The sequence below is a fragment of the Pristiophorus japonicus genome, chromosome 9 (assembly GCF_044704955.1).
Source record: "Pristiophorus japonicus isolate sPriJap1 chromosome 9, sPriJap1.hap1, whole genome shotgun sequence".
In the NCBI taxonomy this organism is placed as follows: Eukaryota; Metazoa; Chordata; class Chondrichthyes; family Pristiophoridae; genus Pristiophorus; species Pristiophorus japonicus.
Genome location: NC_091985.1, coordinates 78,207,671 through 78,235,122, shown reverse-complemented (window position 1 = coordinate 78,235,122; position 27,452 = coordinate 78,207,671). Strand labels below are relative to the sequence as shown.

The 27,452-nt window shown below is 43.3% G+C and overlaps 1 protein-coding gene across 1 annotated transcript in view; it reads left to right on the top strand.

The window, feature by feature from the left end:
* The window catches only part of ppp2r5a (protein phosphatase 2, regulatory subunit B', alpha isoform), a 277,052-nt gene that overhangs the window by 198,508 nt on the left and 51,092 nt on the right, over window positions 1-27,452 (top strand). The window contains exon 5 of the mRNA XM_070889507.1: window positions 8,848-8,978. Coding sequence (XP_070745608.1) covers window positions 8,848-8,978 — 131 coding nt within the window. The remainder of the gene's footprint in view (window positions 1-8,847; window positions 8,979-27,452) is intronic.

Genomic DNA, 27,452 nt, shown 5'->3' with positions numbered 1-27,452 from the left:
TATTGTAGAATTTAATGACTTCCCTCCCCCCCCCATCTCGTTCTGGACGCCTAATTTGTAACCTGCGCCTGATTTTTTAATGTGTAGAACAGGTTTTTTCAGTTCAACAAAAATCTTCACGCTCCATTCTAACTTAGTTTGGAGTACGTTTTTACTGTGGAAACTTTGAAATTAGGCGTCAATGGCCGGACACGCCCCCTTTTGACGAAAAAATTCTGTTCCAAAGTAGAACTGTTCTACCTGACTAGAACTGCAGAAAAAAAAATGTGGAGAATTGCGATTTCTAAGATAGTCCGTTCTCCACCAGTTGCTCCTAAAAAATCAGGCACAAATCATGTGGAAACTTGGGCCCAAAGTTTTATCTTTCCAGCATTGCTCATGGACAGAAATAAAGTATCTCCTACCGTGTCTATATCTGCTTCTGTCCAACTGTAATTTCTATGTTTCTGTTTATATCTCTTAATTTCTTTCCTTTTCTTCCTCCCTTCACTCCTTCACATCTTTTCCTCCTTCTCTCTGCTTTGTCATGGATGATGTCAAGCTTCTTGAATGTTGTTGTGTCTGTACCCATCCAGGAGAGTGCGCGTATTCCATCACACTTCTGACTTGAGCCTTATTCGTAAAGACAGCTCTCATAGTTATGTTGGAAAGCCGTGTGAAAATCCTTCGATCTATGTCAGACTGAGAAGGACAGGCTTTTTGACACAATGAGAAATACTTTAAAAAAAAAATTAGAACACAAATACCAAAAGGCAAGATGGCTTTTGGAAACAGGAGGTTGACGGGCAGTCAGACAACAAAAGGCAACGGTGGGAGGAGGTTCTGCGTTCAATATTTTTGGATCATTACGTGAAGCCAAGTTTTATCATTTGAACTCAGCGAATCTGATCATCATTGTTGCTCTGTATTTTTTGTTTTGCTATGGAATAAAGCAGCTTAATGATTCAGACCAAGCTTTAACTCTCAAGCCTAGTTTAACTCTTGTTTGATCTGATGCCAGGCTATCTAGTCCAGATTGTAAGGTGATACCATTGTTTTATCCCTGGATCATGCTCGCTTACAAGTGGATATATATATAGGGCAGTGTGATCAAACTCCCATTAAAATGATACACTCAGACCACTTAAGGAAATTATTACCACCAATGAACCAAGAAGGTAACTTGGACCCAAATTCATCACATGCTGATTTGGTTGGATTTATTGTTTTTGTTTGAATTCATTATCTTCAGGGTAATGAACAAAATGGTCACTCGCCAAATAAAGATAAGCTGTTACTTTGGAGTACTGGTTGCCAAGGTTAGTGTTATGAAAGGCAGACTATTTCCTGCTGATGACCTGGAATCACTTCGCAACATAGAAGATCTGTCAGTAGCCTGTGGATCAAGCATCTTTTTGTCTGTTCATTGTCCTGATTCATTTTTCATGTTGCAAAGATAAAATATGTTGTAAGTACTTTGCATTTCTATTTTTTTTTTAATTCAAGCTTTTTGGGGACACAGTAGAATTTTAATATGCCATAAGTAATCAGTGCAACAATTTCTTTTGATCTAATTTGCATATAAATTGATTTAACTAAATTAAAAAACATTTAATCAGCATTGGATGGTATAGTGCACCACATGCCAGTTTTAGGAAGCAAAGACTTTACCAGCTTTGAACAAACTGAGATCAAATAAATATTACTATTCACCCCAAAGGCCTGTTGGTTAAATATATTTGCTTGATTTTGCTTTTTGTTTCCTAATATCCTTCTACAAAGGTTGTGCAGTGAATTGTATTTTTATCACAATGTTTAACATATATGAACACTGACTCGTTAAGACTAAATAAAATCCTATTTAAACACCTTGTTTTACTTGGTATTGTAGATTGGCAAAGTCTTCCATGTCTCCTATTGGCAAGGAAATGAGGATCAATTGACACTTTGAGCATGATAGCTTAAGATACTGTTTTTATGGTAGTCGCATCGCTGGTTTCCACTAATAAACCATTGTATGTGGCTATCTTAAAAGTTTTTATACCAAATGAGGGAAATAGTTCCTGGAAGTTTGTTGATATTTTCTCGACTTTCTCTCTTGATTCCTGCAAGGGGTACCATTTCATACATACCAACTTGCTACAGTACCTTGCACAATCCACAAAAGTAAAAGCCCATAGGATCCAAGGCAAAGTGGCAAGTTGGATCCAAAATTGGCTCAGAAGCAAAAGGAAATAGTCGATGGGTGTTCTTGTGAACCCCAGTGGGGTTCCGCACGGCTCAGTACTACGTCCCTTGCTTTTTGTGGTATATATCAATGATTTAGACTTGAATGTAGGGGGTACGATTAAGAAGTTTGCAGATGATACAAAAATTGACCATGTGGTTGATAATGAAGAAGAAAATTGTAGACTGCAAAAAGATATCGCTGACCTGGTCAAGTGGGCAGAACATTCACAAATGGAATTCAATCCGGAGAAGTGTGAGGTAATGCATTTGGGGAAGGCGAACAAGGCAAGGGAATACACAATAAATGTAGAAGAACAGAGGGACCTTGGAATGCATGTCCACAGATCCCTGAAGATAGCAGGACAGGTAGATAATGTGGTTAAGAAGGCATACGATATACTTGCCTTTATTAGCCGAGGATTGGAATATAAGAGCAGGGAGATTATGCTTGAATTGTATAAAACACTAGTTAGGCCACATGCAGTTCTGGTCACCACATTACAGGAAAGATGCGATTGCACTTGAGAGGGTACAGAGGAGATTTATGAGGATGTTGCCTGGACTGGAGAATTTTAGCTATGAGGAAAGATTGGATAGGGTTGTTTTCATTGGAACAGAGGAGGCTAAGGGAAGACCTTATTGAGGTGTATAAAATTATGAGGGACCTAAATAGTGTTTAGGAGGGACCTATTTCCCTTAGCAGAGGGGTCAACAACCAGGGGGCATAGATTTTAAGTAATTGGTAGGAGGTTTAGAGGGGATTTGTAGGGAATTTTTTTCACCCAGAGGGTGGTGGAGGTCTGGAACTCTTTACCTGAAAGGATGGTAGAGGCAGAAACCCTTACCACATTTAATAAGTACTTGGAGGTGCACTAGAACTGCTACTGACCAAGAGCTGTAAAGTGGGATTAGGCTGTATAGCTCTTTGTCATCCGGCATGGACAGAATGGCCTCCTTCCGTGCTGTATATTTCTATGATTCTAAGTGCCCATTCCTCATGTATGAGCCGAATCAAAAAATGTTGGGCTATTCTACCATAGGCAACATTACAGTTGTGCCTGTCTGGACTTAATGTCAACATAATTGCACTTCAAGCCTTGGTCATAGGATAGCTGTCATTCCAGTGAGATTCCTGCTTGATTTTCCTCCTCCCCCCAAATCAAGGTCACAGAGGTTAATTGTAGAACCCCATCTCCAACCCTGGCTGAGATTAGCTAATGCAATTGTGATTTGCAAAAAAAAAAAATCACTTTTATTTGATTGCAAGATCTGTTTTTTTTTAAACATGCAAACTGGAATGTTACTTTCAATGTGTAAACTTTCATTTTTTTCTTTACGTCTCCTCAGGCCACACGCGATTGCTCAACCAATATGAGCAAGTAACCTGTCTCCAAGCGCTTGTCAATATCAAACCATTGTTGATCTGACTTGGGTCCTTGTGAGCAGCCTAAATGACTGACTTTTTTTTTTAGCTTTCCTTATTGGAAAGCAGTGGCTAAAGTAGAGTTAATGGGCCCAAGTTTCCACAGGATAAAAAACGGGCGCCCCTCCGAGCTGGGTGCCCGTTTTTTGCGCCTAAAACGGCGCCAGAAAAAAAAAGCGCTATTCTCGAGCGCTCTGCAGTTCCTTGTCTGTTTGGCGTGGCGCCCAGGGGGGCGGAGCCTACACTCGCGCCGATTTTATAAGTGGGAGGGGGCGGGTACTATTTAAATTAGTTTTTTTCCTGCCGGCAACGCTGCGCATGCGCATTGGAGCGTTCGCGCATGCTCAGTGTGAAAAAAAACATTGGCACTCGGCCATTTTTGTAGTTCTTTGTAGCTGTTTAATTTTTGAACATTTTTTAATAAAACCACATTGCCATCAGCACATCAGCACTGAGGCTTCCCTTCTCAACTGTCTCCTTCCCCTCCCTCCGCTCCGCAGCAACAAGCCGCTGTCTCCTTCCCCTCCCTCCCCTCCGCGGCAACAAGCCGCTGTCTCCTTCCCCTCCCTCCCCTGCGCGGCAACAAGCCGCTGTCTCCTTCCCCTGTCTCTCCTCCCTCCACGGCAATAAGCCGCTGTCTCCTTCCCCTCCCTTCCCTGCGCGGCAACAAGCCGCTGTCTCCTTCCCCTCCCTCTCCTCCCTCCACGGCAATAAGCCGCTGTCTCCTTCCCCTCCCTTCCCTGCGCGGCAACAAGCCGCTGTCTCCTTCCCCTCCCTCCACGGCAACAAGCCGCTGTCTCCTTCCCCTCCCTCCCCTTCGCGGCAACAAGCCGCTGTCTCCTTCCCTTCCCTCCACGGCAACAAGCCGCTGTCTCCTTCCCCTCCCTCCCCTGCGCGGCAACAAGCCGCTGTCTCCTTCCCCTCCCTCCCCTGCGCGGCAACAAGCCGCTGTCTCCTTCCCCTCCCTCTCCTCCCTCCACGGCAATAAGCCGCTGTCTCCTTCCCCTCCCTTCCCTGCGCGGCAACAAGCCGCTGTCTCCTTCCCCTCCCTCCCCTGCGCGGCAACAAGCCGCTGTCTCCTTCCCCTCCCTCCCCTGCGCGGCAACAAGCCGCTGTCTCCTTCCCCTCCCTCCCCTGCGCGGCAACAAGCCGCTGTCTCCTTCCCCTCCCTCCCCTGCGCGGCAACAAGCCGCTGTCTCCTTCCCCTCCCTCCCCTGCGCGGCAACAAGCCGCTGTCTCCTTCCCCTCCCTCCCCTGCGCGGCAACAAGCCGCTGTCTCCTTCCCCTCCCTCCCCTGCGCGGCAACAAGCCGCTGTCTCCTTCCCCTCCCTCCCCTGCGCGGCAACAAGCCGCTGTCTCCTTCGATCGATGGCTGAAGCACTTTCACACAGGTAGGAAGATGGTTTATTTAATCTTTTCTTTGCTTATAAATGTTTATTCAGGTTGGATTTATTTGTATAATATTTGTAGAAGTATAAATAAGGATTTATTGTAGAATTTAATGACTTCCCTCCCCCCCCATCTCGTTCTGGACGCCTAATTTGTAACCTGCGCCTGATTTTTTTTTAATGTGTACAACAGGTTTTTTCAGTTCTACAAAAATCTTCACTTGCTCCATTCTACTTTAGTTTGGAGTACGTTTTCACTGTGGAAACTTTGAAATCAGGCTTCAGTGGCCGGACACGCCCCCTTTTGAAGAAAAAATTCTGTTCTAAAGTAGAACTGTTCTACCTCACTAGAACTGCAGAAAAAAAAATGTGGAGAATTGCGATTTCTAAGATAGTCCGTTCTCCACCAGTTGCTCCTAAAAATCAGGCGCAAATCATGTGGAAACTTGGGCCCATAGAAAGGAAGTTCAACCCAGCCTGGACTCAGTGAAAAGAGTGGCTAGAGGTCCCATCCCTTTCTTAGCCAGGCTCTTTCCGAGCAGATGAAACACTGGTGATTGCAGTTGACACGAATTCTGTTGTCTTCCTACGCCACTCCTAACAATAAGATATGGTACTATAATCTCCAATGAAATAAGAATCAGAATGGCACGCTGAACCATTACAGCCCAAGTTGCATCTAACCACTGGTGATGAAAAAGCCTAGCATCTACATTATTTTTCTTTATTGAACTGACTGCATTGCAGAATTCATGGAGGAGAAATATATCATGTGTGAGGATTGTGGGCTGGAACTCTCATGTTACAATTTTGTGTTACAAGTTGGAGCGTGCCATGCACCTGGCTCTTTTGCCAGGGAAGTGAGCTTTAAGAGTGGGAGATGATCATTTAATTAGAAGTTAATTGATTCTCTGTTCTCCCTCAGCTCCCCTCCTGAAAAACCAGTTTATTTATTTGTCATTACATGCATGTTGATGGTACTGGTTAACTGGAAAGCTGCAACCTATATATTACGTCAATGGAAATGTATGAAAATTATGTAAATTGGTCACACATTCTATATTAATCCGTGGTAGAGTTGGAGAGCAGTACAAATTGTGTGACTTGGGTCTTTCACAGCTCTCCCACTTGATTGAGGGTAATATAAATGAAGTATTTTTGTTTATGGTACATTATTTTATTCCTTGTTTTTGAATCACGATACATGCAGGGTTCAAAATTGGTTACTGCTAGATAATCTTTCAAATTTAAAAAAAATTTGTTCTCTGGACACTGGTGTTGCTGCTGAGGCCAACATTGATTACCCATCCCTAGTTGCCTTTCAGAAGGTGCTGGTGAGCCTTCTTGAACCGCTGAAGATATTCTCAGTGCTGTTGGATAGGGAGTGCCAGTATTTTGACCCAGCGACACTGGAGGAACAGTGGCATATGTCCAAGTCGGGATGGTGTGTGACTTGGCGGAGATGGTGTTCCCAAGCACCTGCTGCCCTTGTCCTTCTCGGTGTGGTGGAGGTTGTGGGTTTGGGAGGTCCTGCCCACGAAGCCATGGCGAGTTGCTGCAGTGCATCCTGTAGACAGCACACATTGCAGCCACGGTGTATCAGTGATGGAGAGAGTGGATGTTAAAGTATTAGATTATATTACAATCCAACTGATATTCACACCTCAGGGCAAGGGACATACATATTTGGGGACGTCTTTGGCATCCATGGTTTGATTACTGACATTGTACTTGACTGGGCGACAGAATAGATCATTCAAAGATGCAAGTTAATTAATCAAATGGTTCCAGTCAATTCAAACATCTATATAGATGAGCTGTCCATCTAATGTAGTTGAGAGAATACATTTCTAATGTCCTTTTTTTAATTAAGTCTTCAAAACATTTTGAATGGTGACTTATTTCCCCAGTTGACAGTCAGTCTAAAGCCATAAGAGGTGCATAGTTATTCACAGTTGCAATCGTAGGATTTCTTTACATAAGAGAAGAATAGTGGTGTTTGAGTATTGATCTTGTGTTCAGGGTTAGCGCAGAGCAGTGTTACTGTTATCTTGAACTTTCAAGGCAAATAGTAAAGTTTGTAATTACTGTTTGTACTGAACAGTCATTAAATAAATTAATTTGTTGGTTTATAGCCTGAGCCTCGATCTGATGGTGTTTATTGACCTGTCTTCTGGTAAACTGAAGTAGCGAATGTTATGTTTGATACCTGGGTCTTGCTATATTTACTTAAATTTTGGGTTGGTAAAGGTGTAGTTTAGTTCATAGGGGATGAGAGGTTTGCCTACAGGAGTGATTGGTGATGTTGAGCCAAAGGAAATATCTTCAGATATGCTATTTTCTTTCCACGCTTTAATTTTCCAGGCATGTGTTGACGCAAGAGTCATTTTAGATTGGTTTGATTCAGGAAGATGAATTCATTTCACAGCTCTATTCTATATTTATTTCTATTCAAGTGGTCCCATAGTCTCACTTATGAGAGGTATGGGTAGTCAATCTTAATAGTATAACTTATATGAGTTCGCTCTTTGGTCGGCAATTCCTAGACTGGCAATTTGCATTGGCAATGTACCTTGGCCTGAGATTATGAATCACTGTTGGGGAAGATATGGAGGAGTTGCCTCCCAGTTATATATCTTTTAGACTTGTCATTACTCATATTGGCATGGTACTGCAGGTCAAGTCCATCATAGTTATATGTTTGTACTAGCTCACTGCATTATGTGCACGACATCATTCCTTTCCAGTGATGTCCACATTTCTGTCCCAGAAGTATTTTCCCTCTTGTTGGATTGACCCTTTGAAGACATAAAAGATCTTTCCTACTTGTCCTGGGTCTAACCTTCTAACCACCCATGCAAATATAGTTCTAAATAGGCATCTTATGACCTGTTCTGCTTTGCCCTTGTTGAGACTTTCACCATAACACTTGTCGTATTTATATTTTCTTTCAATTAAGCTGTTGTTTCGCTTCATCTTGGCTCACATATTTGTGTTATGAATTTGGGTGTGCTGTAAACAGCTTCTGAGGGTTGGTGTTTACAGTTGATCCCAAAAGCAAGCTGAGCATCTCATTTTTGCAGGATTTGACTCGCTGTTCTATAGCTACTTTTACAAGAGCATAACCTGGGGATATAACAAGTGTCCTCTTGTAATTTTGACCAGGAACAACTCGTGTCTTTCATACGTGTATTTCTTGAATCTTTCTGATGACTGACTGGGTTGCCACTAGGTGAGGTTTGATAAGAATTGTTAAGCTTATTTCACAGTTCTGATCAGGTTCATTTAGTTCAATCGGTGAAACATATCTTTGTGTAATGGTGCAAAATAAACAACACACCATGCTATCCTGCATCTGTGGGTCATCTTACTTGACTTATTTCACTTCCACTGAACAGCAGACAATCTAGTGCTGCTGATGAATAAAGAAAAATGATGTAGGCGCTAAATGCAAAGTGGCAATCTTTACATTATCCAAGCAATCCATTTATTATATTTCCTGTATATTTTATAGTATATTGACACCTGCAACCAGAATTATTGTATATAAAGTAATTTTCATATGTTCTTTATTCTTCAGCTGTGGGGCAGCAATATAATTTTGTAGGTTATTAATCTGGTAAGAGATAGTTAAAGTAGTTCTTGCTTGACAGTACAAATATAATTATTTATATAGCATTTACTGGAGTAAAATTGAACAAATTGTGCTAATCTAAATTCTCTTCGTTGTAATTGTACTACAGCTTATTAAAATAATAATTTCTAGCTATTAAATGCATCTTAATTGAAGACCTTGTCTCTTTTCTCCCAAACCAATTTTTTTTCCAGCTTTTGGAGTTGTTTGATAGTGAGGACCCACGTGAGAGAGATTTTTTGAAAACTGTCCTGCATCGTATTTATGGCAAGTTCCTTGGACTACGGGCCTTCATCAGGAAACAGATCAATAACATTTTTCTACGGTAATCTATAGTACATGGTGCAGCAGCCATTGTCGGCCCCAGTCTTCAGTTGTCTTTACTGTTTTTTTTTACTTCCTGTTAATTGTTGCCAGTTGTTTTTACAAATTCAAAGTATCTGAAGAACATTTTTAGGTTTGTCTCAAAAGTTCTCATTCCTTTCCCAAGTGGGCAGCATTTTGTTTCAGTGGTATATGACGTGTGCTTTTGTTTGAAGATTGTGAAATTGGTGCACGACGGTAAATGTAGATCTATTTAAAAACTATTGCCATCATGAATCATCAGTATTTCCAGGGGCAGCACATTGAAATGACTGTCGGAAATTTGAATATTTAGAGCAGAGGATCTCCGTGCTCCACCAGCAGTTAGCCACACTTTTCAGCATCAGAGATGAAAGATTTCTGGATTGTTCTTTCCAGAATATGGTCACCTAAGATGCAGTGCTAGAAAGTTCAGAACGCGGATATTGTAGAAAGAGAGAAGTGGCTGACCGGCCACTTGTCACAGTCCTATCCAAACTTAAACAATGCATCCGTTAGAGGTATATCATATGCTTTCATAATTATTAACTCTTTAATTTTGTTTGGAATTCTTTGTGCATTTTTATACATACTACTCCAGCTTGATTTCACATTTTTGGAATGTTGACCTTTACTCCCTTTCCTGGTTTTCTCAATACATTTTCTGATATCCCTAGCCCTTTCAACACTTTTAATCTCATTTTTTCCTGATAGTACCATCTCAATATTTATTTCAGCTAAGCCTTCTGCTTCTAATTACAATTGCTTATTAATCCTGGTCTCTGTTAAGTTTCACACCTACACATTTGAAAAGCAGTCACATGATCGGTCCAAGTCAGCATGGATTTATGAAAGGGAAATCATGCTTGACAAATCTTCTAGAATTTTTTGAGGATGTAACTAGTAGAGTGGACAAGGGAGAACCAGTGGATGTGGTGTATTTGGACTTTCAAAAGGCTTTTGACAAGGCCCCACACAAGAGATTGGTGTGCAAAATTAAAGCACATGGTATTGGGGGTAATGTATTGACGTGGATAGAGAACTGGTTGGCAGACAGGAAGTAAAGAGTAGGAATAAACGGGTCCTTTTCAGAATGGCAGGCAGTGACTAGTGGGGTACCGCAAGGTTCAGGGCTGGGACCCCAGCTATGTACAATATACATTAATGATTTGGAGGAAGGAATTGAATGTAATATCTCCAAGTTTGCAGATGACACTAAGCTGGGTGGCTGTGAGGAGGATGCTAAGAGGCTGCAGAGTGACTTGGACAGGTTAGATGAGTGGTCAAATGCATGGCAGATGCAGTAAAATGGAGATAAATGTGAGGTTATCCACTTTGGGGGCAAAAACAGGGAGGCGGAATATTATCTGAATGGTGACAGATTAGGAAAAGGGGAGGTGCAACGAGACCTGGATGTCATGGCACATCAGTCATTGAAAGTTGGCATGCAGGTACAGCAGGCGGTGAAGAAGGCAAATGGCATGTTGGGCTTCATAGCAAGAGGATTTGAGTGTGGGAGCAGGGAGGTCTTACTGCAGTTGTACAGGGCCTTGGTGAGGCCACACCTTGAATATTGTGAACAGTTTTGGTCTCCTAATCTGAAGAAGGACATTCTTGCTACTGAGGGAGTGCAGCGAAGGTTCACCAGACTGATTCCTGGGATGGCAGGACTGACATATGAAGAAAGACTGGATCGACTAGGCTTATATTCACTGGAATTTAGAAGAATGAGAGGGGATCTCATAGAAACATAAAAAATTCTAACGGGATTGGACAGGTTAGATACAGGAAGAATGTTCCCGATGTTGGGGAAGTCCAGAACTAGGGGTCACAGTCTAAGGATAAGGGGTAAGCCATTTAGGACTGAGATGAGGAGGAACTTCTTCACTCAGAGAACTGTGAACCTGTGGAATTCTCTACCACAGAAAGTTGTTGAGGCCAGTTCGTTAGATAATTCAAAAGGGAGTTAGATGTGGCCCTTACGGCTAAAGGGATCAAGGGGTATGGAGAGAAAGCAGGAATGGGGTACTGAAGTTGCATGATGAGCCATGATCATATTGAATGGTGGTGCAAGCTCGAAGGGCCGAATGGCCTACTCCTGCACCTATTTTCTATGTTTAACCCCATCCCCATCATCTTTGTTTAAATTCTCCCCAATATCCTATTTATACTCTCTGCAAGTATATTGATGCCTTTTCAGTTCCGATGAATGCCATCACCGGCGTATAGCATTATCTTGTCTATAAATCACTTCGGGCAATTCTCCAAGAATGTGAACCCTGCCGTCCTCACCAGCCTTTAATCAATGCATTGATCTTCCTCTCTTTAACCTGTTCAGTACATGACACAGGAAGCAATCTGGAGATTCCTACCCTGGAAGCCTTTATTTTCAGTCCAGTGCCTGACTCCTTAAACTCCATTTGCAGGGTCTCAAAACGGATTCCAATCTATGCCACTGTTTCCAAAATGGACCACTTTTGGTTGCTCTCCTTTCCTTTCCAGAAGTTTTTCCACCTACTAATTGACATCCCTTATCCTGGCACCAGGATGCCAATCTTCCATTCAGGACTCCCAATCATAACTCTGATTATAGAATTACACACTACATGTGCTTTCTTAATCTTGTAGTCTAACTGTCTCTAACCCTTTTGGATAGCGTCTTGGTATATAAAAAGGAAAAGAGTGGCAAAAGTAAATTTAAAAGTTAGAGGACGAGAACGGGGAATTAATAATGGGGAACATGGAGATGGCAGTAACTCTGAACCAATATTTTGTATCAGTCTTTACAGTAGAGGACACTAACAATATCCCAACAGTGGATAGTCAAGGGGCTAGAGGGGTAGGGGGAGGAACTTAACATAATCACAATCACTAAGGAGGTAGTACTCAATAAGATAATGGGACTAAAGGCAGATAAATCCCCTGGACCTGATGGCTTGCATCCTAGGGTCTTAAGAGAAGTAGCGGCAGGGATTGTGGATGCATTGGTTGTAATTGACCAAAATTCCCTGGATTCTGGGGAGGTCCCAGCAGATTGGAAAACTGCAAATGTAATGCCCCTATTGAAAAAAAGGAGGCAGGCAAAAGCAGGAAACTATAGACCACTTTGCCTAACATCTGTGGTTGGGAAAATGTTGGAGTCCATTATTAAAGAAGCAATAGCAGAACATTTGGAAAAACATAATTCAGTCAGGCAGAGTCAGCATGGATTTATGAAGGGGAAGTCATGTTTGACAAATTTGCTGGAATTCTTTGAGGATGAAACGAACAGGGTGGATAACGGGGTACCAGTGGAAGTGGTGTATTTGGATTTCCAGAAGGCATTTGACAAACTGCCGCATAAAAGGTTACTGCACAAGATAAAAGTTCACAGGATTGGGAGTAATAGATTAGCATAGATAGAGGATTGGCTAACTAACAGAAAACAGAATCGGTATAAATGGTTCATTCTCCAGTTGGCAATCAGTAACTAGTGGGGTGCCGCAGGGATCAGTGCTGCGACCCCAACTATTAACAATCTATATTAATGGCTTGGAGAAGGGACAGAGTGTAACGTAGCCAAGTTTGCTGACGATACAAAGATGGGAGGAAAAGCAATGTTTAAAGAGGACACACAAATTCTGCAAAAGGACATAGACAGGCTAAGTGAGTGGGCAAAAATTTGGCAGATGGAGTATAATGTTGGAAAGTGTGAAGTTATGCACTTCGGCAGAAAAAAATCAAAGAGCAAGTTATTATTTAAAAGGAGAAAAATTGCAGAGTGTTGCAGTACAGCGGGACTTGGGGGTACTTGTGCATGAAACACACATGGTTAGTATGCAGGTACAGCAAGTGATCAGGAAGGCCAATGGAATCTTCGCCTTTATTACTCCTGTCTGGAGTAAAAATAAAACGGGGAAGGTGGCTCAACCGTGGCTAACAAGGGAAATTAAGGATAGTGTTAAATCCAAGGAAGAGGCATATAAATTGGCCAGAAAAAGCAGCAAACCTGAGGACTGGGAGAAATTTAGAATTCAGCAGAGGAGGACAAAGGGTTTAATTAGGAGGGGAAAATAGAGTATGAGAGGAAGCTTGCTGGGAACATAAAAACTGACGGCAAAAGCTTCTACAGATATGCGAAGAGAAAAAGATTAGTGAAGACAAATGTAGGTCCCTTGCAATCAGATTCAGGTGAATTTATATTGGGGAACAAAGAAATGGCAGACCAGTTGAACAAATACTTTGGTTTTGTCTTCACGAAGGAAGACACAAATAACTTTCCAGAAATACTAGGGGACTGAGGGTCTAGTGAGAAGGAGAAACTGAAGGATATCCTTATTAGGCGGGAAATTGTGTTAGGGAAATTGATGGGATTGAAGGCCGATAAATCCCCGGGACCTGATAGTCTGCATCCCAGAGTACCTAAGGAAGTGGCCCTAGAAATAGTGGATGCATTGCTGATCATTTTCCAACAGTCTATCGACTCTGGATCAGTTCCTATGGACTGGAGAGTAGCTAATGTAACACCACTTTTTAAAAAAGGAGGGAGAGAGAAAACGAGTAATTAGAGACCGGTTAGCCTGACATCAGTAGTGGGGAAAATGTTGGAATCAATTATTAAAGATGAAATAACAGCACATTTGGAAAGCAGTGACAGGATCGGTCCAAGTCAGCATGGATTTATGAAAGGGAAATCATGTTTGACAAATCTTCTGGAATTTTTTGAGGATGTAACTAATAAAGTGGACCAGGGAGAACCAGTGGATGTGGTGTATTTGGACTTTCAAAAGGCTTTTGAAAAGGTTCCACACAAGAAATTGGTGTGCAAAATTAAAGCACATGGTATTGGGGGTAATGTACTGACGTGGATAGAGAACTGGTTGGCAGGCAGGAAGCAGAGAGTCGGGATAAACAGGTCCTTTCCAAATGGCAGGCAGTGACTAGTCGGGTGCAGCAGGGCTCAGTGCTGGGACCCCAGCTATTTACAATATACATTCATGATTTGGATGAAGGAATTGAGTGTAATATCTCCAAGTTTGCAGATGACACTAAACTGGGTGGTGGTGTGAGCTGTGAGGAGGATGCTAAGAGGTTGCAGAGTGTCTTGGACAGGTTATGTGAATGGGCAAATGCATGGCAGATGCAGTATAATGTGGATAAATGTGAGGTTATCCACTTTGGGGGCAAAAACACGAAGGAAGAATATTATTTGAATGGCGGCAGATTAGGAACAGGGGAGATGCAACGAGACCTGGGTGTCATGGTACATCAGTCATTGAAAGTTGGCATGCAAGTACAGCAGGCGGTGAAGATGGCAAATGATATGTTGGCCTTCATAGTTAGGGGATTTGAGTATAGGAGCAGGGAGGTCTTACTGCAGTTGTACAGGACCTTGGTGAGGCTTCACCTGGAATATTGTGTTCAGTTTTGGTCTCCTAATCTGAGGAAGGATGTTCTTGCTATTGAGGGAGTGCAGCACAGGTTCACCAGACTGATTCCCAGGATCGTTGGACTGACATGAGGAGAGACTGGATCGACTGGGCCTTTATTCACTGGAGTTTAGAAGGATGAGAGAGGGGATCTCATAGAAACATATAAAATTCTGACTGGACTGGAGAGGTTAGATGCAGGAAGAATGTTCCCAATGTTGGGGAAGTCCAGAACCAGGGGACACAGTCTTAGGATAAGGGGTAGGCCATTTAGGACTGAGATGAGGAGAAACTTCTTCACTCAGAGAGTTGTTAACCTGTGGAATTCCCTACCGCAGGGAGTTGTTGATGCCAGTTCATTGGATATTTTCAAGAGGGAGTTAGATATGGCCCTATCAGCTAAAGGGATCAAGGGGTATGGAGAGAAAGCAGGAAAGGGGTACTGAGGTGAATGATCAGCCATGATCTTATTGAATGGTGGTGCAGGCTCGAAGGGCCGAATGGCCTACTCCTGCACCTATTTTCTATGTTTCTATGGAGTATAAAAGCAAGGAAGTGTTGCTACAGTTATACAGGGTATTGGTGAGGCCACACCTGGAATACTGCATGCAGCTTTGGTTTCCATATTTAAGAAAGGATCTACTTGCTTTGGAGGCAGTTCAGAGAAGGTTCACTAGGTTGATTCCGGAGATGAGGGGGTTGACTTATGAGGAAAGGTCGAGTAAGTTGGGACTCATTGGAATTCAGAAGAATGAGAGGTGATCTTATCGAAATGTATAAGATTATGAGCGGGCTTGACGAGGTGCATGCAGAGAGGATGTTTCCACTGATAGGGGAGACTAGAACTACGGGGCATAATCTTAGAATAAGGGGCCGCCCATTTAGAACTGAGATGAGGAGGAATTTCTTCTTTCAGAGGGTTCTAAATCTGTGGAATGGGCTGCCTCAGAGAGCTGTGGAAGCTGGGTCATTGAGTAGATTTAAGACAGAGATAGACAGTTTCTTAACTGATAAGGGAATAAGAGGTTATGGGGAGCGGGCAGGGAAGTGGACGAGTCCATGATCTGATCAGTCATGATCGTATTAAATGGCGGAGCAGGCTCGAGGGGCCGTATGGCCTACTCCTCCTATTTCTTATGTTCTTATATAATTCCACGGTGTCGCAATATTCCTCAGGACCATCTTCCTCTGAGTCATTGTCACTGTCCACCTCTTACTTACCCAATAATATGTGGCTGCTGGACAGTTCCAGTAATGCAGGAATTCCCTCCATCTGTGAGTCCTGTCTCCCATGCAACATTTTCAGAAGAGCTAGGGAGGAAAAAAGGGGTGGGTGACAGAATCCTTTGTTAACACTATCACCATGCTAAGGATATCCGTGGGGAAGGAAGGAAGGATTTATATAACGCCTTTTTACGACCACCAGACATGTTAAAGCGCTTTACAACCAATGAAGTACTTTTGGTTGCGTTAAAACAGAATCCATTAAGACAAGATAACAACTCACTGTGTAAATTATTTTTTTTACTCATGTTACCTCTTACCATAAATCTGTCCTCTGGTTCCTGACCCTTGAGTCACTGGGAACAGTTTCTCATTTACTCTATCAAAACCCTTTATGATTTTGAACAACTCTATCAAATCTCCCCTTAACCTTCTCTGCTCTAAGGCAAACTACCCCAACTTCTCTAGTCTCTGCATGTAACTGAAGTCTTGGTACCAGTTGAGTAAATCTGCTCTGCACCCTCTCTCAGGCCTTGACATCCTTCCTAAAGTGTGGTGCCCAGAAGTGGACACAATTTCCAGCTGGGGCAGAACCAATGTTTTATAAAGCTTTAGCATATCTTCCTTGTGTTTGTGCTCTATGCTATTATTTATAAAGCTAAGGATCCCGTATGCCTTTTTAACGGTCTTCTCAACTTGTTCTGCCACCTTCAAAGACTTGTGAACATAAGCCCCTGGGTCTTTCTGTTCCTGCACCCCCTCATTTAGTTTATTTTGCCTCCCCTCATTCTTCTGACCAAAATGAATCAATTCACACTTCTGTGTTAAATTTCATCTGCCGTATGTCTGCCCATTTCACCAGTCTGTTTGTGTCCTCCTGAAGTCTGTCACTATCTTCCTCACTGTTATCTACATTTGAGTTTTGTGTCATCTACAAACTTCAAAATTATACCCCCACACCCAAGTCCAGGTCATTAATATATATCAGTGGTCCCAACACCGACCCTGGGGGACACCGCTGCACACTTTTTTTTTCTCCCCCCCCCCCCCCCCACCCCCTAGAAAAATAACCGTTCATAATCTCTGCTTTCTGTCCGTTAGCCAATTTTCTATCCATGCAGCCATTGCCCTTTTAATCCCATGGGCTTTAATTTTGCTAACTAGTCCATTATATGGTACTTTATCAAAAGCCTTTTGAAAGTCCATATACACAACATCAACCACATTACCCTCATCAACTTCTTTCGTGAAGACAGATACAAAGTACTAATTTAGTACCTCAGCCATACATTTTGCCTCCACAAGAAGATTGGTTCTTAATTGACCCTACCCTTCCTTTGACTACCCTTTTACTATTTATATGTTTATAAAAAGAGTTTGGGGTTCCCTTTTACGTTGCCCGCTAATCTATTCTCATACACTCTTTTTGTCTCTCTTATTTCCTTTTTCAGTTCTAGACTGTACTTTGTATTCAGCTTGGTTCTCTACTGAATTTTGAACCTGACATTTATCATAAGCCTCCTTTTTCTGTTTCATTTTAATTTCTATATCTTTAGTCATCCAGGGAGCTCTAGCTTTGGATGCCCTTTCTTTCTCCCTCGTCGGAATATGTTTAATCTGTATCCAAACACTTTGAAGGCCTCCCATTGGTCATTTACAGTTTTACCTGCCAGTCTTTCACCAGTTGAGTATTTTCTCATTTGCTTTTGCCTTGTCCTTTTCCATAACTACTCTAGGCCTAATGATATTGTGATCACTGTTTTCCAAATGCTCTATGACTGAACATGCTCCACTTGCCCCACTTCATTCCACAGATCTAGATCCAGCACTGCTTTCTTCCTCGTTGGGCTGGAAATATACTGATCAAGAAAGTTTTCTTGTACACATTTCAGGAATTCCTCCCCCTCTTGGCCCTGTGCACTATTATTTTTCTATGTCTATATTAGGATAATTGAATTCCCCTATTATCACTAATTGCAACTTTCTGAAATTTGCCTGCAAATTTGCTTCTCTCTTCTTCACACTATTTGGTGGCCATAGTATACACCCAGCAGTATAAAAGCTCCTCTATTGTTAATTCTAACTAAATAGATTCTGTGTTTGAACACTCAACAGCATCATCCCTTTCTAATGCTGTAATAGTATCTTTGATCAATATTGCCAGCCCCCTCCTTTTTTTCCCTTCTCTATCGATCTCGAATACAAATATATTGGGCCCAAATTTCCCCAGCCGCTTAGAGCGGCATAGTTAGCTGTGGCACACCGACTTTGTGGGGCAAAAAACACGTCGAAAATTTACCTCTGAATTTGGCCACTCCTTCATCGTTCTGATCCGGTCCCATGGCATGGCGTTGCAGAGCCTGCGGGGGGGCAAAGCATCGGTCGCGCTTGCTCAGCGCAACCGGCAGGAGGGCGGGGCTTGGGCCCAGTGTCGTTTCGAGTGCCGGCAGGGGACGCATGTCCGTTTCAGCAATGCGCGTTTCAGCGAGTGGAGCAGGAAGCTTGGCAATCGGCCAATTAAAGGGAGAGCGTCCTCAGTGCCTCAGCAGCATTGGCAATGGACCATATATAAAGGCACGGTGTAAATAGTGAATTTTGTGTGGCTGAGGGAGTGGAAAGGAGTGCTGCATAGATGGAAGAAAGGTGAGAACTGATTTTTCAAGATTACCTGAGTGTAAGTCCAATACACAAATGACGCAAGAGCGTGCAACAAGAACAAAGAATTTCCTCCATGAGGAAGTGGAGAAACTAGTCACTGTCATTGAGGACAAATGGCTGGAGCTGGATATCAGTAAGAGTGGTCCCACAAAAGTTCCACCCAAAGAAATGAGAAGACGATGGAACCTAGTTGCAGAAGAATACTGTGCAAGATCTGAAAGCCAGTGCAAAAAGAAATGGCAGGACGTTGGTCAAGTAGTGAGTGTAAGTAATATCATCTTCTTTAAATGGAATTGTAATTGTAAATGTGACCATCTGTATATGTCCCACCCATCAGAAGCGCACCATGTGTGAAAAGTTATATTTTCATCTTTGCAGAAGAAATTGGCCCACAATAAAAGGAGAAGACTTAGAACAGGAGGAGGGCCGCCAAATCTGCACCAACTATCACCCCTGGAACAGAGTTGCTGCCTTGTTGAGTCGCACCTGCAGAAAAAGAATCAGCTCTGCACAAGCCGGACCCACACGTGAGGGTGAGTCATTAAAATCAATCTGTTGACTGACCTGCTACAGGTGAGACTATTCATGCCACCCATCCTGCCCCCTCCTGTGCTGCTAACCATGTGACTGTTCTGTTGTATTTTGCAGAAGAAGAAGACGATCCTGAACATCCAGAAGATCCAGATGTGTGCGCCTCCAGACCAAGGCGGGTGAGGGGAGGAGGGGTCCATGGAAATGTGTTCACGGGAGAATGCCGATTGTGATATGGATCAGTCCATAGTACAGGGCATCACACTGCCAGAAACCTCCATGAGCTCCGCGGTGACATTCCATGGTTTCACACCTTCCGAGATTGCGGTTCCCAGTGCCGATGGTGAAATGCATGTTGGAACACCCAGTGCCCCATCGTCCCAGCCTGTGCCTCGCACTGGAGGGGTGCCACTAGGTAGACCCATGGCGAGGGGAAGGAGAAGCTGACCAGTTTCTCCTGGGATGCAGCCTTCATCAGATGTTAATCAGGTTATGTCATTGGGTGAGGAGACCAATGTCTTTACAAGATCACTCATGGCGACCGTCAGTGGGGTGCGTGATGAGGTAGCGACACTGTTGGGAGAAATATCAGCACTGAGACGGGAACTAAGGGCGGTCATTTCAGAGGGTGTGCAAATGATGGCCGATGCTATGAGGGAGCTAGCTGCTGCAATGAGGGCACAAAGGCCAGATACTCAAATGCCATCTCCACTTCAATCCACGCACCAGCCACTGGTGAGACCCAAACCGGGCCCCCAACCCACTCCCACCACGATCATCGACCCTATGAGGAAGTGCACTTTCCCCGAGATGTGGGTGAGGGATGGGTGCAGTCTTTCTTTGCTGTTGTTGTTGTTGTTGTTGAAGTGCATTGTAAAATATCCAATAAAAGATATTTTGCGTTAAAACTGAATCATGTTCCATTAGGACCACGCAACATTTAGGAACAACTGTAAAAAGTAAAAATCCCTCACTCCTACAGTCATTCGTACCTGCCGCCCCTAGCCCTGGCGGGGGGGGTGGCTAGCCTGTGCGTTCTGCAGTCGGCAAGGTAGGACTGCTCTATTTTCAGCAGCTGATTTATCTTTCATTTATTTTTGATGATGCTGTGCAGCTGTTGTGCTGAAGATGTTGTGATGTTGTGAAGGTATTTAGTGTTTTAGAATCCTCCAACTCACCTCCCCCCCCCCCCCCCCCCTCCGGCTACCTGCACTAATTTCTTAAATGTAGGTAAGGTTTTTCTGTGCCTACAAAAGAGGCCACATACACTGGCCTCAGTTGGTTTGAAGTAACTTTTAGCTGGCCAAATTTGCTTCTATGGCCAAAAGAGGTGTAAATGGCAGGTCATGCCCCCTTTTGGAGAGAAAAAAACGAAACCAGAAAAAAACCTAACTAACTGACTTACACTGGAGCATGTTAAATGGGGAAATTTGCGATTTTTAAGTTACTCCAAAAAAAGCTACTTACTCCCCAAAAAACGGGCAACTCTTGGGGAAATTTGAGCCCATAAAGTGCCCATTCCTCCTGTTTGAGCCAGGTCTTTGTCACCACTATATCATAATCCCACGTGGTTACTTGTGCCTGCAGCTCACCAACCTTATTTACCACGCTCCATGCATTTATGCATATGCACTCAACCCATCTTAGTCTGTCTTGGATTTCCCCCCTACCTGATCACTCCTATTTCTGAAGTACTAATGCTGATGTTGCTCCCAGTACTCTGTGCACCATAAGAACATAAGAAATGGGAGCAGGAGTAGGCCATACAGCCTCTCGAACCTGCTCCACCATTCAATAATCAGATCTGATCGTGGACTCAGCTCCACTTCCCTGCCAGCTCCCCATAATCCCTTATCCCCTTATCGTTTATGAAACTGTCTATTTCTGTCTTAAATTTATTCAATGTCCCAGCTTCCACAGTTCTCTGAGGCAACGAATTCCACAGATTAACAACCCTCAGAGAAGAAATTTCTCCTCATCTCTGTTTTAAATGGGCGGTCCCTTATTCTAAGATCATGCCCTCTAGTTTTCCAAATGTCCTGCTTCTCTAATAATGGACTCCAACATTTTCCCAACCACAGATGTTAGGCCAACTTGTCTATAGTTTTCCTCCTTTTTTAAATAGGGGTGTTACATTTGCAGTTTTCCAATCTGCTGGGACCTCCCCAGAATCCAGGGAATTTTGGTAAATTACAACCAATGCAAGTACAATCCCTGCTGCTATTTCTCTTAAGACCCTAGAATGCAAGCCATCAGGTCCAGGGGATGTATCTGCCTTTAGTCCCATTATCTTACGAAGTACCACTTCCTTAGTGATTGTGTTAAGTTCCTTCCCCCCCAATAGCCCCTAGACTATCCACTGTCAGAATATTGTTAGTGTCCTCTACTGTAAAGACTGATACAAAATATTTGTTCAGAGTTTCTGCCATCTCCATGTTCCCCATTATAAATTCCCCGGTCTCGTCCTCTTAAGGGACCAACATTTACTTTAGCTGCCCTTTTCCTTTTCATATAACTATAGAAACTCTTGCTTTCTGTTTTTATATTTCGTGCTAGTTTACTTTCATAGTCTATCTATCTTCCCTTTCTTAATCATTTTTTTAGTCTTTCTTTGCTGGCTTTTATAAGCTTCCCAGTCTTCTGTCCTCCCACTAGTTTTGGCCATTTTGTGTGCCCTTGTTTTTAATTGGATACCGTCCTTTATTTCTTTAGTTAGCCACGGATGGCTATCTTTTCTCTTGCACCCTTTCCTCCTCACTGGAATATATTTTTCTTGAGAGTTGTGAAATATCTCCTTAAATGTACACCACCGTTCATCAACCGTCCTACAATTTAATGTATTTTCCCAGTCCACTTTACCCAACTCTTCCCTCAACCTTCATAGTCTCCTTTATTTAAGCTTAGTATGCTGGTTAGAGATCCAACTTTCTCACCCTCCATCTGAATTTGAAATTCAATCATGCTATGATCACTCATTCCGAGGGGATCCTTTACTAGGAGATTGTTAATCCTATCTCATTACACAGGACCAGATCTAAGATAGCCTGCCCCCTGGTTGGTTTCGTTACATACTGCTCAAGGAACCCGTCCCTTACGCACTCTATGAACTTCTCCTCAAGGCTACCCTGACCAATTTGATTTGTCCAATCAATATGGAGTTTAAATCATCCATGATTATTGCTGTTCCCTTTTTACAAGCCCCCACTATTTCCTGGTTTATGCTCCAACCAACAGAGTTGTTACTGTTAGGGGCCCTATAGACTACGCCCACCAGTGACTTTTTTCCCCTTATTGTTCCTTATCTCCACCCTTATCATTTGAGCCAATATCGTTTCTTGCTATTGCAGTGATTCCATCCTTTATCAGTAGAGCTACCCCACCTCTTTTTTCTTTCTGTCTGTCCTTCCGGATTGTCAAGTACCCCTGAATATTTAATTCCCAGTCCTGGTCACTTTGCAACCATGTGTCTGTAATGGCTATCAGATCATACCCATTTGTCTCAATTTGTGCCGTCAACGCATCTATTTTGTTACAAATGCTATGTGCATTTAGACAAAGTGCCTTTAAGTTTGTTTTTTTACCCTTTTTTCCTACTTGTTTCCTCTCTCCTTCAAACTCACTTTCTTTATTTTTGCTTTCTAAGTCCAGCTTTGCTCCCCTCCCTACTGAATCTATTTTCAGTTTCCCATCCCCTGCCAAGCTAGTTTAAACCCTCCCCAACAGCACTAGCAAACCTCCCTGCGAGGATATTGGTCCCGGCTCTGTTGAGGTGCAACCCATCTGGCTTGTACAGGTCCCACCTCCCCCAGAAGCGGTCCCAATGCCTCAGGAAACATATAGCTCTTCTCTAATACTCCTTCCTAGTGCCCCTCCCCCTGCCAAATTAGTTTAAACCTTAATTAGAAGGGAGGTTAGAAAGGCTAATGGGGAATATGGAAAAAAGGATAGCAGATAATATAAAAGGAAATAGTAAAGGTTTTTCTAAGAACATAATACAAATACAATCACTAAGGAGTCGGTGCTCAGTAAGGCCAATAAATCCCCTGGACCTGATGTGATAGCATCCTAGGATCTTAAGAGAAGTAGCGGCAGGGATTGTGGATGCATTGGTTGTAATTTACCAAAATTCCCTGGATTCTGGGGAGGTCCCAGCAGATTGGAAAACAGCAAATGTAATGCCCCTATTCAAAAAAGGAGGCAGACAAAAAGCAGGAAACTATAGACCAGTTAGCCTAACATCTGTGGTTGGGAAAATGTTGGAGTCCATTATTAAAGAAGCAGTAACAGGATATTTGGAAAAGCAGAATTTGGTCAGGCAAAGTCAGCATGGATTTATGAAGGGGAAGTCATGTTTGACAAATTTACTGAAATTCTTTGAGGATGTAACGAACAGGGTGGATAAAGGGGAACCAGTGGATGTGGTGTATTTGGATTTCCAGAAGGCATTGACAATGTGCCACACAAAAGGTTACAGCACAACATAAAAGTTCACGGGGTTGGGGGTTATATATTAGCATGGATGGAAGATTGGCTGACAAACAGAAAACAGAGTTGGATAAATGGTTCATTCTCTGGTTGGCAATCAGTAACTAGTGGGGTGCCGCAGGGATCAGTGCTGGGACCTCAACTATTTACAATCTATATTAACGACTTGGAAGAGGGGACTGAGTGTGACGTAACCAGGTTTGCTGACGATACAAAGATGGGAGGAAAAGCAATGTGCAAAGAGGACATAAAGAGGCTGCAGGAGGACATAGACAGGCTAAGTGAGTGGGCAAGACTTTGGCAGATGGAGTATAATGTTGGAAAGTGTGAGGTCATGCACTTTGGCAGAAAAAAAATCAAAGAGCAAGTTATTGTTTAAATGGAGAAAGATTGCAAAGTGCTGCAGTACAGCGGACTTGCGGGTACTTGTGCATGAAACACAAAAGGATAGTATGCAGGTACAGCAAGTGATCAGGAAAGCCAATGGTAGCTTGGCCTTTATTGCAAAGGAGATGGAGTATAAAAGCAGGGAAGTTTTGTTACAGCTGTACAGGGTATTGGTGAGACCACACCTGGAATACTGCATGCAGTTTTGGTTTCCATATTTACGAAAGGATATACTTGCTGTGGAGGCAGTTCAGAGAATGTTACTAGGTTGATTCCGGGGGTGAGGGGGTTGACATATGAGGAAAGATTGAGTAGGTTGGGCCTCTACTCATTGGAATTCAGAAGAATGAGAGGTGATCTTATCAAAACGTAAAAGATTATGAGGAGGCTTGACGAGGTGGATGCAGAGAGGATGTTTCTACTGGTGGGGGAGACTAGAACTCGAGGACATGATCTTAGAATAAGGGGCCGCCCATTTAGAACTGAGATGAGGAGAAAGTTCTTCTCTGAGGGTTGTGAATCTGTGGAATTCGCTGCTTCAGAGAGCTGTGGAAGCTGGGACATTAAATAAATTTAAGATCGAGATAGACGGCTTCTTAAACGATAAGGGATTTGGGGACCGGGCAGGGAAGTGGAGCTGAGTCCATGATCAGATCAGCCATGATCTTATTGAATGGCGGAGCAGGCTCGAGAGGCCTTATAGCCTACTCCTGCTCCTATTTCTTATGTTCTATTTTCTTATAAAAAATAAACGAATAGTTAAACACCTGGTAGAACCACTCTGAATGAAAGATAAATCTAACTGAAGGTTTGGATAGTAAATCAAAATTTTACATCAACTTTTGCAAATGATTATGGAAGTGAACATAAATGTAGTAAAGAAGAATATGGAACAGTTAATAGGGATGCCTGTAGAAAAGGAATTGGTTCTGAAAAAATTAGCAGAACTCAGGTTGTTGAAAGATGTCAGAGAGCATATCACAAAGGCTCTGGTCACAATTGTTCACCTCTCAAATATGCATATTGTACTATGGGACTGAAAAGTAGCCTATGTTACTACCCTTGTTCAAGAAGGATATATTGGATAACTATATACCAGTTAGTCTAATGCCATTTGTGGGCAAACTCTTAGAATCCATAGTCTGAGATAAAATTAGTACCACCTGAGGAGAGCATGCAGGAGATGGAGGAGGAAGAAGAGGAAAATGAGTGACAGGAAGATAATGAGGAGCTTCTAGATGAATCCATGGCACCACCCTCCCCCACACCACAGTGGAGCACATGCCACTGCAAAATTGTTACGTCAGCAGCTCATAAATGAACGCTTTGCTTGAATGTGGAGAGCTGCGTTTTGGGACCCTGATGACACTTAGCCCAAACGTTTGACACTGTATAAGAGTGTTTAAATTCAATTCAAAGGTTTATGTAAAAATCTAAAAAATATACAATTTTAAAACTTTGTAAAACTTATAATTATAAAACAACTGTGACAACTTTTAACAACTTTAACAAAACTTTAACAACTTTACTAACAATTTTAACAAAACTTTTACAACTTTAATAAACTTTTACAAATTAAACTTCAGTTATTCAATGAACAAGTGCAACAAAAAGACCCTTAACCGTCCTTTGCCACGACCTCGGCCCCGTCATCGACCAAATGTTACACCACCCTTGGGACTATTTCCCCCCCCCCCCCCGTTTCTTCCTCCCGTGCTTCCCTTTTCCACTGCCCTTGAGCCCAGACCTCCCCATGGTGGTACCAAGCTGGCGTGCAGCACCGCACCCCGAGTGCTGTTGCTGTCGTTGAGGGTCAGACATTGCAGGCACAATAAATGGGGCTTTAGGAGAAGCTCGTGATGTGGAAGGCACGGCTGCAGGGCTGGAAGATGATGTCAGCTCGCCACCCTTGGGTGCTGTCGACCTGACTACTATGGCACGGCGGGGGAGGGGGGTTCCGCGTCATGTCCCGATCTAGTCGATTGCCACATGGCTTCGACAGCGTCGGCAGTCCACTCCTCGCAGTGATCATACGCGTCATATCCTCCGACTGCCACTCTGATAAAGCCACGATGTTTGCGGCTATCGTAGTCATGGCCTTGTGCAGCTCTCGACCTATATCGACGCTGGCCTGTGACAGACACACCATGTCCTGGTACACGCCTACAGCAACCGGCCTTTTCTGCACCAACCTCCGTCGCTGCGGCAAAGGCGCTGCAAAACTGGGGGTGCCTTGCTGAGCATCACTTGGTCCTGCAGAATCAGAGGAGCCATGGGGGAATCCCCCGAATACAAACTCCATGGTGGAGGATGTTCCAGCTGGCCCACATGAACCTGTAGTATCCTCCTCCGTCTCCACCCCCACCTCCACCTCCACCTCCACTGGCTCCAGGATCAGCGGCTCTTCCTCTTCCACTTCATCTTCCTCATCTCCGCCAGTGGTGAAGTCGGGAGAGGGCAGGTGACACCAGAGGTGGAGGCAGTGGGTCTCTGAATCGTCCGAGTCCGGTACAAAACAACATTTAAAAACGCTTTACACCAGGGGAAGGGTCAGGGTTACATGAGTACATAGTACAGTGACTTAGCGCAGTCTTACTTAAATGTCCACCACTGCTGCATTACTGCATTTCATATCGCAGACAGACAATGCATATATGCATTGCGTTACATACCCCCAACATTGCAATATATCACATGAGGCCAACGTTACAGAGCAATAAACTTACATTACATCAGGCCAACATTACAGATACATGACATGACAGGACCGCAACACAGACGGGATTAAAATCAAAAGAGAGTGGGTCAGCTCCAATCCCGGTGTGTGGCACGGTTGCTAACCCCAATCAGGCAGGGCACGGATCTCGATGTCAGTCAGAGGCTCCTGGGTTGTGGGTCCTCCTGCTGTACGCTGCAGATCGGCTGCTATTGCAGATGTCTTCTGCAGAAAGTAAAGTAACTGAAAGTAAAAATCTTCAATCCATTTAACATTGCAGACACACAGGGTCTCTCACTCTCACTCTCTCTCACTCACTCCCCCCCCCCTCTCTCTCTCTCTCACTCACTCACTCACTCACTCACTCTCTCACACACACACACACACACACACACACACACATTACCTGAAAGCACGAATACATTGCCGTAACCTTAAGATAAATAACATCATCTGTGTGACATGGAACCTAAATTTACATGGCACATGGGGTGTGCATAAATAAAATTATTACTTACTCTTGCTGCCCTTAACAGATCGTTCCACCTCTTATGGCACCTTTCCCCAGTCCGTACCATGATACCTTTGGAGGGCAGAGCCTCCCCGATCTCGTCCCATATCCTGTTGTACCCCTTTTTGCGGAGGGGGGACTACAAGTAACTCCGTCTCATCGAAGGCAGGCGCCCTCAACCTCCTGTCCTTTTCGATGTTCCTGTGCTTTGATTTTTTTTAACATTTCCATAATATTTCTGTTTTGATTTTTGCTTTGTAAAATACGTTTTATTCTTCAAACTGTAGAATTATTAGTTGTTATGAATATTTTTTAACTTTGCAATGTGTTTTTAAAGTAACTGCCCGTCTACTAGCTTGCTGCTCCTTCTCACTCTCTCTCCCTTCTCTTCAAGTCACTGTGCATACGCTGGTGACCCCGACCCTTGAAATTGCTGGTAAAACGCTTCTGTAAAAAAAAATAGAAAAAAAAATTGCGCATGCGCAGTTCAGTGCCACACCATCCATCAAAGAAAAAGTCGATCTGGATTGACTACGA